At 42.6% G+C, this 15,081-nt stretch overlaps 1 protein-coding gene across 3 annotated transcripts in view; it reads left to right on the plus strand.

Moving 5' to 3' along the window:
• The window catches only part of TEK (TEK receptor tyrosine kinase), a 105,513-nt gene that overhangs the window by 50,824 nt on the left and 39,608 nt on the right, over window positions 1–15,081 (plus strand). For all 3 annotated transcript variants that reach the window (XM_007098502.3, XM_007098501.3, XM_015544901.2), the window contains exons 3-8: window positions 3,724–3,834; window positions 4,707–4,859; window positions 8,467–8,598; window positions 8,919–9,059; window positions 10,042–10,170; window positions 13,609–13,760. In XM_007098502.3, coding sequence (XP_007098564.2) covers window positions 3,724–3,834; window positions 4,707–4,859; window positions 8,467–8,598; window positions 8,919–9,059; window positions 10,042–10,170; window positions 13,609–13,760 — 818 coding nt within the window. The remainder of the gene's footprint in view (window positions 1–3,723; window positions 3,835–4,706; window positions 4,860–8,466; window positions 8,599–8,918; window positions 9,060–10,041; window positions 10,171–13,608; window positions 13,761–15,081) is intronic.

Here is a 15,081-nt window from a genome sequence, read left to right on the forward strand (position 1 = left end):
ATGTAGTGCCTGCTAGTAGGAACTGTTGAAAGGTGCTTACGGTTTTCACGGTACAGTCAAGTCACATGACATTAGTCTGTGTGTACTGTGTGCAAGCTGGGCTTCTGCATCATCAAAGTACAGCATGGAAGGTTGTAGACCCCTTTGTTAGTACCTGGCAGAGAACAATCAACCTCGAGCCAGGAATGCAGGACGTGGCAGGTTGGACAGCAGTGGAACTCTGCTATGATTGTTTCTACCTAAGGAAACAGGAGCTTAAAAGGCACAAGGTCTGTAATAATAAAAATCCACAGAGTGGGGATGGGGTGGGGAAGAAAAGCCCCATTGGAGTGGAGCCTCGGGGAATCTCTATTCCTTTTCAGAATACAATGCTGAGTGAGAAGTCTGGGGTTAGCTAAACAGTCTTCACACAAAGGGGCAGAAAATATAAACAAACCACTTAGAAAGGAACAACAGCATGAAATGGTCAAAAAAGATTCTCACAGGCGCCCAGGAGCATGTCTCAGAGAGCAGGAGCTGCTCCTGTTAGGATTGCTCATGGACGCATCTTGTCAGAGTGAGAGGGCGCCCAGTGAAGTCCCCCTGCCAGTCCCTGCATGGTTGATCCACGTCAGTACCAGTGAGCAAGCTGCCACTCATGTCCATCCTGCACAGCTCAGCACGGCAGTGTTGCTGTTGGTTTATATTTGGGCAGGATACTGGCCTCTTCTAAGTACCCACAGGTTTGGCATCCATTATTTAATATTCCTAACAACCTTTCAAAGTAAATACTTTTGGGGCGCCTGGGTGGGTGGCTCAGTCGGTTAAGTGTCCAACTTCGGCTCAGGTCATGATCTTGTGGTTCACAAGTTCGAGCCCCGTGTGGGGCTCTGTGCTGACAGCTCCGAGCCTGGAGCCTGCTTCGGATTCTGTGTCTCCATCTCTCTCTGCCCTTCCCCTGTTTGCACCCTGTCTCTCTCTCTCTCAAAAGTGGATAAACATTAAAAAATAAACAAAGTAAATACTTCTACTTCCAAATTACAGACAAGTAAGCAGAGATGTTCACAGGTTAAGTAACTCATTCAAAGAGGTCTAGTAACTGGCAGAGGGTGGCCTCAAGCTCAGGACTGTCCTCTTACAGAGCTCATGGTGCCCTTTGATCTATACCATTCTCCCTCTAAGGTTGCCCCATGTCACTGTGTCATTGCCTGCACCAAAGGCATTTATGTGGATGTCCTGGCAGGGCATCAGGCCTGGGTCAGCAGGCACAGAGGAGAATGGGCAGCTGAACCAAAAGCTGAGACCTTCTGAGTATAGTTCAAGGCATCTTCTGCCCTCACAGGGTAGCTCTCCAAGCCCATGGTGTGCATAGTACTGAATCAGCCTCTCTCAAGCCACCTGTCTGAAAGCCACAGAAGCGGCAGGAAGGAAGGCTGATTCACCCGGTGGTCCTCAGCAGGCTTGGTCCTAGGCTGAAACTCCATAGCTCTCCAAACCTTAGGGTACAAGGTGTTTTGCTATTGATTTCTAATTTAGGTGCCTCCTGGTCAGAGAATTTGTTCTATAGGATATTGTGTCTTTTTATTTATAGAGATGTGCTTTGTGGCTTAATAAGGGAGGCAATATGCCTGAACATACGCTCACATAGCTGGGTATGGGGATCCATGAATAGCAAACAGATCTTTAATTGTGTTATTCAGATTTTTTTTTTTTTTTTTGTCCTTAGTAATTTTTGGTCTGTTTGTTGAATCGGCTTCTAAAGGTTTCTACTATGCTTGTGGATTTGTCAGTTTCTTTCATTCTGTCAGTTTCTGTTTCATGGATTTTGAAGCACTGTTGTTATAGATGCTTATACAAGTTCAGGATTGCTCTTTCATTTTTTTAGAAGTTTATTTATTTATTTTGAGAGAGAGAGGGAGAGAGAGCATCCCAAGCAGGCTCTGTGCTGTCAGCGTGGAGCCCGACTTGGGGCTCGATCCTACAAACCATGAGATCATGACCTGAGCTGAAATAAGAGTAAGACATTGAATTGACTGAGCTACCCGGGTGCCTCCCATTTTTCAGTCATTATGTAAAGATCATATTTATCCCTAAAATTTTGTTTTGCCTTGAAAGTAAATGATGTTTTTCTGATATAAATATTGCAATACCAGCTTCTTTCAAATAGTGTAAGTCTGGTGTCTATTTTTCTCACCCTTATTCTCAATTTTATGTGTCATTACATTTAATGTGTAGCTCATGAAAAAAATAGATATTTTAATTCATTCTGAGATTCTCTGGCTTTTGATGTATATTTGGCATAATCTATATTTTCTTTATGCTGTGATTTTTATTTGGACTTATTCCTCTCCTTTAAGGTCTTTTTATTTCCATTTTCTCCTGCTCTCCATGTTTAGGAAAGTTATAGATTATTTTTATTTATTTACTTTTTATTTTAAAGTGAGAGAGAGAGAGATTGTACAAGCCAGGGAGAGGGGCAGAGGGAGAAAGAGAATCTTAAGCAGGTTCCACACTCAGTGTGGAGCCCCACATGGAGCTCAATCCCACAACCCTGGAATCGTGACCTGAGCCAAAATCAAGAGTCAGACACTCAACCAACTGAGCCAGGCAAGTGCCCCAGAAAGTTATATATTCTGATTATCTTCTCCTAGTGGTGATCCTTAAATTTTAAAAATTGGCTTAACTTGTATGTCAGTTATAGCTCAATAAAGCTGAAAAATTTTAAAATTGGCTTACCTTAATAGAGGCTAAAATTAATCACACCTCCATTCTTGTAATTGTGGCTCTCTGTAGATTATGGTGTAAATTAAGGAAATTCAGAAACTGTTGTGGCTGGAAGAATGTTAGAACATGTAATTCACACATCTTGTCCAACAAACCAAGAGACTCGGGCACTGTTATGTTCTAAGGCTGACACAAAGACAGATGTTTCCAAAATGGTTTTATAAGCCAAATGTGCAGTAGCTTCCCCAGTGTCCTTCCAGTACTGCCCAGTCCCATAACTGTGTCAGTATATGTGTGTGTGTGTGTGTGTGTGTGTGTGTGTGTGTGTGTGTATTTAATTATATATTTATATAGTAATGTATATCTAATTATATATTTATAATTATGTAACAAACATATAATTATATATATATGTATGTGTATGTGTGTGTATACTGGGTCCCATCATTGCCCTAGTGTTCAATATTCCATTATTTACACCATTAGTAATAAGTCCAGCATGATGCTAATTCCATTTGAGAAATGCTTAGGGCATTCTAAAGCAATTAGAATTATCTGGATCCCCACAACGGAAAAGGACCACCACCCAGAAGGGACAAGTCATTTGGCAAATGTTTAACCATTTCTATTCCTCTCCACTCTGAGAAAACTTGGTAGGGATTGGAGAAGGATGGCTGATTCATCGTTTTAGTTTATGGTTAATCTCAGGTCTTAGTTTGATAACACATATTAATCAGCATAAAGTCCTTTTCTCCCCCAATAGTTGTATGGGAAAAAATGTGTATATGTAGGCGGTGTGTACATTCTTACAGTTTTACAGAGAAAATGACTGTTCCTTTCATCATATTCTTCAAAACCTTAATGAAGTTTGAAACCCATTAGCTGTCATTGTCTTTTAGATCCTACACTTGAGCTGACTCCTGGCAAACGCTCGCCCTCATCTTCTGAATTCGTAGTTCAGTTGCTCCTGGAGAAAGTGTGTCCCCTCATCTCACTTGTTTGTTTTCTCTCTTTTAAAAGCTTCCTTCCTACCAGCTACTTTAACCATGACTGTGGACAGGGGAGATAACGTGAACATATCTTTCAAAAAGGTGTTGATTAGAGAAGAAGATGCAGTGATTTACAAAAATGGTGAGTATGTGTTTTGTTTCCTTCCAGCACCATGATGTGAGACATCAGATAACGCAAAACATGTTGTTGGATCATTACCCTGGTGCAGTCTGGTGGGCAGATGTTTGAAGTAAAGCGCTATGATGCAAGCCCATTGAATTTTATTAAAGAAGCTCTAATAGGCAGTGTGGTTGGTTGCTTCATCAAGCAAAGTACAGATTCATATATGTATATGAATGTACGTACATTTTGTGTTTATGAATGTGTAATACGGAATTGTGAATGTACAATAAAACCCCATCATGATGTGATGAGTGAGGTCCCAAGTCCAGCCATGTAAAATGTGAGGTTGTTTGATTGCGAGGTTAAGGAGATGACCAGGCTGAGACTGGGAAGCCAACTGGCAGTGGTTCTGGGAGTCCAACTGTGCTGTACAAATCTGTCCAGGTCCAACTATGGGTTTGGCACCACCTGGTGGCAGTTGCCGGACCCAGGTGAAATATTGATGGGGACTATTCTGAGTCCTATGGATGGATGGGACTTCCAGATTGGTGTAGTGATTCTAGGTATCTCCTGGTTACTTGGTTAGTTGGCAGGGGTACCTTTGCCCGTTCATCTCTCCCTGCAGAAGATAAGCACTTTAGCTTTACCTCTGTCTTCGTATGTTTGGTGGTAGATTGCGTAGACTAAACTGCCTGCTCTCTCACCGTACCTTTCTCACTTTTTGGGAGAGCATTGAATAGCTCAGCCTTTTCATTCTTCTCCTACATCCACTATGCTAGAGCACATTTTCTGTATCCAGTCAGGGAGAGCTGACGAAATGGAGAGGCCAGATGGGGAGACAGGAGTGTCTGCGTGTGACCCACTGTTCTCCACCTTTCTCCCTTCACCAGGTTCCTTCATCCACTCAGTGCCCCGGCACGAAGTACCTGATATTTTAGAAGTGCATCTGCCTCATGCTCAGCCCCAGGATGCTGGAGTGTACTCAGCCAGGTACATAGGAGGAAACCTCTTCACCTCGGCCTTCACCAGGCTGATAGTCCGGAGTAAGTGATTGAGAGGCCACAGTCTGTAATGATTTGGTTGTTAGGATTTTTAGTTACAAGTAACAGAAGCTGACTCTGGCTACTTAAGCAAAAACCAGGGATTGGTTGAAAGTATATTAAGGACTCTTAAAAATTGGTGGAACAGCTGACAAGCAAGTTTCCAGAAAAGATAGGCCCCAGGGAGGATCTGGGGCCCAGCATTGGTGGTGGCAGATGGACTCTCTCTCTAGGATGCTTCTCTTAGCCTAACTGTGCTTCAGCAATGTTTCTTTTACTTCCAAAGTTTGAATTCCCAGGGTAATGAATCAGACTGGCCTAACATATGCTAGATGTCTACTGGCCTAGACCAATGAGCTATAGTCAAGTGCAGAACCACATACCACAGTGCGGGCCCTAGGACCTCCCACTTGAATAGCAGCATCATTCCATAGGAAGAGGGAATCACAGTGAATTGGGCAGTCTCCCTGAAAGGTATCTGCTACATGGGGAGGAATTGGGTCTTCTAGGTAGGTCTAATATGTAAACATTAAGTCTCCTATAAATCCCACACTTTACAGATCATGTAACACTCAAATGGGATTTCTGTTTTCATGTTTGAAAAATGTGCATGAAGTAAAACTAGTAAAAGCTCCCCCACCCTCTTACAACTACCAAAGTGGGGAGTAACCATCCACCATTAGTTTTTATAAGAGATTGATTTATAGAGAGAAAAACTTGCCTTGAATTTTCCCGGCTCTGCCAAGCCTTCATGCTCTTAAATACCCAGACCTAAGTATTTGGGCCACTCTGTCATTCTAATGATCGGAATCTCTAACTCATCAACAGTTTTGCTTTTGCTTTGCATTATATTCATTTATTCATTCGTTTGTTCAACAAATGTGTATTGATCATAACTCTGTGTCCAGCATTGTGTTGGTATGAAAATACAAGGATAATAAGATGAATCCCTGTCACCTCGGAATGGTAGTAGAAGTATGAAAAGTGTGGTTCATCTGGTTTGGTCAAGTGAAATCTCCTTTTATCCCACTGCTCTCATGGAGAGTCCAAATGGCAAAAGCACAGTTTATCTTCATTTCATTTAGATGTACCAGCAGTACTCAGAGTCTGAAGTATGTAGGCACATTTTCTAGCAATATCAGAAACATCAGATGTTGACCTATGGTAAAAGACTTAGCTTTCTTTTTCTTATGTTTTTAAAATTTATTTATTCTGAGAGAGAGAGTGAACGTGCAAGTGGGGGAGGGGCAGAGAGAGAGAGAGAGAGAGAAAGAGAGAGAGAGAGAAAGGGGGGGGGGCGGGCAGAATTCCAAGCAGGCTCCATGCTTGTCAGTGCAGAGCCCAACCTGAGACTTGATCACAAACCTCAAAATCACGACCTGAGCCGAAAACCAGGAGTCGGACGCTTAATCGACTGAGTCACCCAGGTGCCCCTAACATTTTTTTTTAATGTGAAAACAAACATAACTTAATGTAGACTAGAATTTGAAACTCACCTGATTTTTAAAGATAAAGTGAAAGATTTCAAACACATTTTGATCTCTAGCTTATACCTTGAGATTGCTAGGAACACATGTTCATTCCTTTGCTGTTTTTAGGAGTATTTTGGTGGAAGTATTTGAGAAGCATGGCTAATATCTAAAATTGTTCTAAGAAAGTTTGAATTAGGCTACAACCCATCCCATTTAAGAGTATTTTTCCCCAGTATGATTTATTTGATATTTTAAGAAATGATGTACAGGGGCGCCTCAGTTGGTTGAGCGTCCAGCCTCAGCTCAGGTCATGATCTCACACTCCATGAGTTTGAGTCCTGTGTTGGGCTCTGTGCTCACAGCTCGGAGCCTGGAGCCTGCTTCGGATTCTGTGTCTTCCTCTCTCTCTGCCCCTCCCCTGCTCATGCTCTGTCTCTCTCTGTCTCAAAAATAAATGAAGACATGAAAAAAAATTAAAAAAAAAAAGAAAAGAAATGAGGTATAGCCAAAGGCATTTGTCCATTTCTCATAACTGTAGGGTGTCTCTCTAGGACGAATTGAAACCTAGGAATAATCGGTGCATAAAGACTTCATGTTAAAAATCACACTGGTTTTATCTATAGGATTTCTCTCCAATATAAATTCTCTCTCTGATAAAAGATCTCTCACAACCATTGAGTTTATAGGATTTCTCTCTGTATGCATGAGTATTTGGTTTCCTGAAATATAAAACCTCAGGGTGTTTGAAGAAAATCATAGAAGCCTGATTGCTCGTCAACAACATCTATGATTGCATAGAAGCCTGTTGCTCATCAACAAACTCTACCTGGCTTCTTCATCCCCAAGAGGTCACCCCAAGTCTTTCCCCAATCTTTATTCTTTCACCCTTGCCAGGATTAGGGGAGAAGCTGGGACAGGTCTATAGAGAAGTATATAGTTAGAGACATAGTTTCATATAAGAGGAAGCCCACTATCATCTCCATAGGCTGCCATCATTAGTTTTCAACATGTGCAGATAACGTGTGGTCTGGCTCTCAAGAAATCACTAATCGTGCAGAAGTATTTTTCCCTTTATATATTAAGGCATGTAAATATTAGCTTTTAGACATTTTGTAGCTTTATCTATTAAGTGGAAGTCTGTAAGAAAGGGTCCGGGTAGACAGTCTTCCTGCTTATTTCAGAGAAAATACTGATAACCAGGAGTTCTTGCCAAAGCAGTTATAAAGTTACATCAGCTGTAGGCACAGGTCCAAGCTTACCACTGTGAGACTAATATTCGGGGACAAAGACACTAGTTGCTTTCAGATGAGAAATTAAATTCCTGACCACAAAGGATCATCCAAATCCCCCTGAGTTTTTTCCCTTACATCAGAAGGTGTCCTTGGATATAATTAACCACCGAAAATCACCTGGTGCGAATTTCCATGAAAAAGAATCTAGAAGCATTTTACCATTCTTGTATTTTGGGTTCTGTGTGTCTTGCTTCACTTCTTGTATGTTCTTGAAAAACTAGGTGAATGCTACTAGCTTCTGCTTGCTTTTTTAGCTGACTCTTTGCTCTACGTACTTTAGACTGGAGATTTTCACACTCTGGCATGCATTCTCTGGCGGACTTGGTAAACATGGTTGCTAGACCACCTCCAGGGTTCTCATTCATTAGGTCATGGATGGGGAGTACGTTAGAGGTTGGCATTTCCAGCAGATTTCCAGGTACTGGAGAAGCTGCTGGTCAGGGATCACACTTTGAAAACCATTGCTCTATCTCTAACCATTCCCACAGCTCTTGAACACGCCAGGCTTTCCTCCCCTATCTCGCTTTTGCTCAGAACACACTCTGCAGCCTGTCTTGTTTGCTAATTACATGGTCCTGCAGATTCAACTCACACACACCTCCTCTGGGAAGCCTTCCTGTGTATCCTCTTCCATCCCCAAGACAGGATTAGATACTCCTTGTCTTTATTTCGATCCTTATTTCCTGTTTCCATGTCTGTTTTTCATATAAGACCATTAACTTTTAGAGAGCAAAGATTATCTTCATTTACCAGTGTCCACTAAAATGACTGACGGGTCGTGGGTGCCCAGTAAATGTTTGCTGAGTTAATGTGCTCTACTCACCAGAGCCTTGTTTTCCTTGAAAGGATGTGAAGCTCAGAAGTGGGGACCTGAATGCAACCGCATCTGCACTGTTTGTATGAACAACGGTATCTGCCATGAGGATACAGGAGAATGCATTTGCCCACCTGGGTTTATGGGGAGGACATGTGAGAAGGGTAAGTCAAGAGTACTTGCTGAGTAAGTTATAGATTTCAAAAGCCGTCATTGCTGGATTTAGAATTCGAACCCTGGGCACAATTGGGAACAGAAACTAAATGGCTTGTGTTAGGCCATATGGTAACTTGGTGTGAATTGGAAAAAGGTATCCTTTCCTAGAGGTGCTTGATTACCGGCCACTGAAAAGCTGTCCGTGCCACAGCTGAGATTGGCTTATTTTCCATATCCACAAGTCTAGGAGAGACCCTTTAAAAGAAGACTCCTACATTCCAAGGGGTTGACTGTTTGACTGTGAGTCCTCTTTTTCTTCCCCTCCAAGCTTGCGAACTGCACACATTCGGCAGAACTTGTAAAGAAAGGTGTAGTGGACCGGAGGGATGCAAGTCGTATGTGTTCTGTCTCCCAGACCCCTACGGGTGTTCCTGTGCCACAGGGTGGCAGGGTCTGCAGTGCAATGAAGGTACGTACCATTCACACCCCTGAACAGAGAAAGTTCTAGCAGGTATACCAAGGAGGTCCAGCTTGCTGGAAATAATAGTGTGGGATATACCCGGGCTGTCCAGTCAGCGGCCCAATGCTGGGCTACAGGGTTTTGAATCACAGATGTTTTCATCTGAAGTTAATTATGTTTTCATAATTAAGACTCTGGACTTTATAGAATGTACTTCTCATGCATATCACCTGGGGTTCTTATTGAAACACAGGTGCTGATTCCATAGGCCTGGACTGGCACCTGGGCATCTCTGTTTCTAACAAGCTCCCAGATGGTGCTCATGCTGTTGGTTTTCAGACCACACTTGGAGTTGGAAGGCCATAGAGGATTTGTTTTTTCAGTGGGATATAAATATCAGGACTCTTAGGCCCGATCCAGACAGGATTTGGGATATGAACATAGAGGAAGATCTTTTCTTCTGTGGACCTTACTTAGGCAGTACTAACTTCACCTACTCAAAGAGTCCCTCTGCCCTTTCTAAAATATACCTTCCTGTTCAGTGAGACTGAGTGTTATGTGTTTCACAACTTTCAAGTACAGTTTCACACATCCTGTGATACAGTAGCTTGCCACGAACATGCAGTCAAGGTTGCCAGACCCTCTCTCATGAATGCTAATGTGGCGAATTCACCATAGCTCCAAGGGTTGTCAGTATTTACCTCACAAAATCAGCTGCTTCCACATCTGCCATATTGAGAACTATGATGGAGTCCTGGTGATTTGGTAACAATGTTCTGGGGCAGAGCAGTTCAGTAGAAATAGAACCAAGCCACATATGTAACTGATAACTTTCTAGTAGTCCTCTTTAAAAAAAGTTAAAAGTAACAGTGGATATAATTTTTAGGATTTTATCTCACCCGATAAATAGCTTAGACAAAACTAGCCACCCACAGCCTTAGTTTTCTCCCTTCCCCCGTGTTAACGGTGGTTCTGGTGTCTTTGTCTGCAGCGTGCCAGCCTGGTTATTATGGGCCAGACTGTAAGCTTACATGCAGGTGCAGCCACGGGGAGACGTGTGATCGGTTCCAAGGATGTCTCTGCTCTCCAGAACGCCAAGGGCTCCAGTGTGAGAAAAAAGGTAAAGCAAGGTAACACTGTAGTTCGGGCCATGTTCAGCATGTCTGAGCTGAGCTTTGCTGGTTATAATTCTTGCCCCAGCAGCCCACATTCCTCAAGCCACTTCTATTTCCATCCAGAAGGTGGGAAGAATATATCCCGAGTCCTAAAGGACACCATTCTAGTTCTCTTATGCATGCCCTCATAGTGGCCTTTGTTTCTCCTTCCACTAGGAGTAAACCATAGGCACTTTGTGGCACATTCAATGATGACTGGCTAGCTGAGTGCTCTGCCTACCTCTTGTGCCTTCTCTGGGACCAGTCTTTTCCCTGGATATGCACAACAGGGAAGAACTGCTTTGGAGGGATTTGGACACAGGCTATTTTTGAAAAGCAAGATACAAAAAAGAAAGAAAAACAAAAAGATTACCCTCAAGATGAAATTTTAATAATTCTAGTTCAGAAATTACCCTAGAGCAAAACCTGACCCACAGACCAACTCCAGCCCGCTCTTTTTTTTTTTTTAATGTTTATTTATTTATTTTGAGATATATATAGAGAGAACCAGCGGGGAAGGGGCAGAGAGAGAGAGTGGGGGTCAGAGGATCCGAAGCAGGTTCTGTGCTGACAGCAGAGAGCTCGATGTGGGGCTTGAACTCATGAATTGTGTGATCATGACCTGAGCCAAAGTCAGCTGCTTAACCAACTGAACCACCCAGGTGCCCCCCAATCCACAATTTTTACAGCTTTATTGAAGCAGAATTTTTATACCATGAAGTTCATCCCTTTTAAATGTACAGTTCAATAATTTTTTTGGTATATTTAGGGTTGTGCAACCATCACCATAATCTAATTTTAGAATGTTTCTGCCATACCAAAAGAAATCTTGTACCTACTGGCTGTAACTCCCGTTTTCTGCTCCTCCCAGCCCCTGGCAACCATTAATTTACTTTGTTTCTGTAGATGTACTTATTCTTGACATTTCATAAACTGTAAGTGGAATTATAGATTATGTGGTCTTTTGTGGCTGGCTTTGTTCATTGACTATACTATTTTGAGGTTTAATTGTATTGTAGCATATATCAGTGCTTCATTCCTTTTTATTTCCCTACCATCTGTTGTTATAAAGAAAATTTTACTGGAACACAGCCACGCTGGTTCCTTTAGAACATATAATGTATGGCTGCTTTCACACCATAGCAGAGTTGAGTAGTTAGTTACTAGAGAACTTTTAGCTTGCAAAGCCGAAAATATGTACTGTCTAGTCCTGTACAGAAAATGTTTGCCAACTCCTGCCCTAGAATATACTTTTTAAAATTAAAAGAAGCATATTTTTGCATATTTTCAAAATATTAATATTAATAGTATTAATACTAAATAATATTATTATTTACAAATAATAAACACATAGCACCTTTTCAATCCTATAAATGTCACTGTTACAGAAAAAAATCTACACTCAGAACAGCAAAACTGAGAGCTTCACAGCTTTTTCTCTGTTCGTTTTTAGAATCAGAACAGATATGGGAGGAAAATACCAATGACTGTTTTCCCAAAGGCTTTGGCTGAGCTTTACATGTTCACTTCTTTCCGCCATGTTCGGACTCTACTGCAGAGTAGGAACCTGGGAGAGTCTAGGAAGGGAGGGAAAGGTCTTGGGGCTGCCGGAGGATCGTGTTGAAAATAGGCAACTGAGAAGCTGAAGGATCTGGATTTTCAATTTTATACCTGCTTTTCTGTTCTAAGTCTGATGTTGCAAGAGGCGTGAGAACCTCAGGCCCAGACCCTGCCCCCCTGGCTTTCAGAGAGCAGTCTCCTTCCCCCCAGTTCTGCTCTCCCTCCCCCTGCACCTCTGACAGCAGGAAACACAAGGCAACGATGAAGGAAAGACTTCACTGGATTAAAAGTATGGAAGCACTTTTGGGACACCTGGGTGGCTCAGTCAGTTAAACATCTGACTCTTGGTTTCGGCTCAGGTCATGATCTCACGGTTCTCAAGGTTGAGCCCTGCATTGGGCTCCAGTCTGACAGTGTGGAGCTTGCTTGGGATTCTCTCTTTCCCTCTCTGTCAGCCCCTCCCCAACTCACTCTCTCTGTCTCTCTCTCAAAATAAATACACTTTATAAAAAATTAAAATTAAAAAAAATATCAAAGCACTTTTTAAAATTCCTACTCGAGTACCTTCTGATGCTGAAAAATCTGGTAGATTCTTTCTTTTTAAATTTTTTTTTAATATTTATTTTTTGAGAGAGAGACAAAGATAGAGAGAGCGCTTGAGCATGGGGGAGGGGCAGAGAGAGAGGGAGACACAGAATCTGAAGCAGGCTCCACGCTCTGAGCTGTCAGCACAGAGCCCGATGCAGGGCTCGAACCCACACACCGTGAGATCATGACCTGAGCCGAAGTCAGCCATTTAACTGACTGAGCCACACAGGTGCCCCCAAAATCTGGTAGATTCTAATCATAATCCCTTCAAGTCTACAGATATATCAAGGAATTACCTCTGCCGTTATTAGACTTCTTTCCCTCCTGCTCCATACCCTTTCCTCATCATAATCTGGGCCCGAGAAACAAGATATCAATATAAAATATCAACATTGTGTTTACTGTGGCCTCCCCCTGCCCCTCCATAAAACAGCATGTAAGTCACTGCCGCTCTGGGGGCACTTACATCATCCACATTCCTCACTAAGTGATGGACTGCTTTCTGCCTTATTTCACGTTTACTTACGAAGGGTCTGAGGTTCTCAAATACCTTACGATTGAGAATAAAATTGTTCTATTTCAGGATTATCCATTCTACTACATAGGTATTCAGCAAGGAGTCATGATACCCTTGTTGCTACCAGAGACCTTTACTTTCAGTATTGGCAGCAACACTTTTGATTGGCTGTTGCCTAGAAACCAATCTGGGGCAGTTATAGTCTACTTCGGGCATGTAAATGTGAATGTTTTTAATAGCCTGCTACTTGGAGATTCCCAATCAATGAGACATGTCTTGTATATCAGAACGGAGGATCAGCAAATAGGTGGGGTCATTGGCTGAGTCAATGAGAACCTAGTTTTGAGGTTTTTTTTTCTTTGCTTTTGTTTTTGTTAACATTTTCTTAAAAAGTAAAAGGAGCTGAAAAGTAAGGCCAGGGGGATGTGGCCATGATAATCATTTTAATATAGAGACTGTCCATCCCAGATCCATGGAGGAGAGCAGGGCATTATGGCAGAGTGTGGACTCTGGATTCATACAGATCTGAGCTTGATTCTGGACTCAGAGCCTCAGTCTCCTCATCTGTAAAATGGGGACTACAAGAGCATACCCCCTAAAAGTGTATTATGTGATGATAAAATGATATAACATCTGCAGAGTTCTTACCTGGGGTGTAACTTGCTAAATGGTAGCTGCTTGTATTACTCTTGGCGCTGTGTTAAAGATTAGATGCCACAATGCTGTTTTCTTCATGCAGGCATGCCAAGGATGGTCCCAAAGATAGAGGATTTGCCGGATCACATAGAAGTAAACAGTGGTAAATTTAATCCCATCTGCAAGGCGTCTGGTTGGCCACTGCCTGCTAATGAAGAAATGACTCTCGTGAAGCCGGATGGAACAGTGCTCCATGTAAGAGTCATTCTTAACCTGTCTCCTGACACCACTAGATGCTTTCTATGCAGTAATCCCCTCACTAAAGGCTAGATTCCACACAAGGCTTGTGTCCTCCTAAGCCAGTGTACTGTTAGCTTTGACAAAATGCCATGTCTCTGGGGAGGTAGAGCAGATTCAACACAGCCTGGTCAGAGCTATGGTGCAAGGTTGGAAATAGACCACCACAGTCTATCCACCAAGGCTGGCACTCATCCTGCAGAACTTTCCAACTGTGTGTGTTGAGAAGTATGTATCAGCCTGTGCAAGACTCGGCCCCCCGAACTATCCCCATGTTCTAACTTCTCCTATCAGGAAGAATGAGGCGGTCTTGTGGCCACCAAAGTGTGTGGTAAGGTAGGTGTGGCCCCATGAATCAGCAGGAGATTCACGTGTTACCCCCCAGTGCTATCAGGAAATGGTGCTTTGATGACTGGTCTACTTCTACAACGCTTTTGGGAGCAAAAATTAGCAGAGTGTAAAAGAGGGGAGTTCAGCACAGTCCTTTTGACTCTAGATGAATCTGCTCCCACGTTTCCTGTTCAGAAACCGTGATCCATGGAATCCCTTGGATCTGAGGACATTCCTTGGCCCTCCTACTACTTCACTCTGCCCTTGCTGGCGCTCAGCTCTGGTTAGTGTGCTGTCATAGCAGTTCTTCTCTGCTGGAAAGGACTAAACAACTTCTCCAATATGTTTGCCTTTTTTCTCCCAACAATCCCAAATGCAGCACAGACAGGACTTCCCCAAATTTCTCTGTGGCACAAGTGATGAGAAAGTTGATGTATTTTCTTATCCAAAGATTTTGAAATGGTTACCTTTTTTTCTCTCAAAGATGATTGAACATCACCTTGACAATAGGGTAGATGCAAGTGACCTCTTGAGGGCAGGATAGGTAGAAAATGTGCCATCACTGGTGTCTACACATCAGATGTTCTTGATTCCACTCAAAGAATTCATTGGGTAGTGAAACAAACTGACAGCTTCTTAAAATCTTGTTGGCCTTTTCACGAGTTATTGGAAGTAAGAGCTACCATCTAGTGAGGGTCAACCATACTGTATACTGTATAACTGTTGCTAAACATTACCTGTTCCCTTTTTGTAGAAGTGGAAATTGGCTGGGTGAAGTTGAGTAATTAAGAAATTGGTGAAAAGTGGCAGAGCAGGGATGTGACTTGAGGTTCATTTGTCCTCAGAGCCCTGATTTTTCCCACAACACCACACTTGACAGCTCCTCAATCATTTTAGGAAGCCATTTTGTCCTCTCACCAGCCATCTCCGTATTAAACCGGGAAGGAAC

The sequence above is a fragment of the Panthera tigris genome, chromosome D4, assembly GCF_018350195.1.
Source record: "Panthera tigris isolate Pti1 chromosome D4, P.tigris_Pti1_mat1.1, whole genome shotgun sequence".
In the NCBI taxonomy this organism is placed as follows: Eukaryota; Metazoa; Chordata; class Mammalia; order Carnivora; family Felidae; genus Panthera; species Panthera tigris.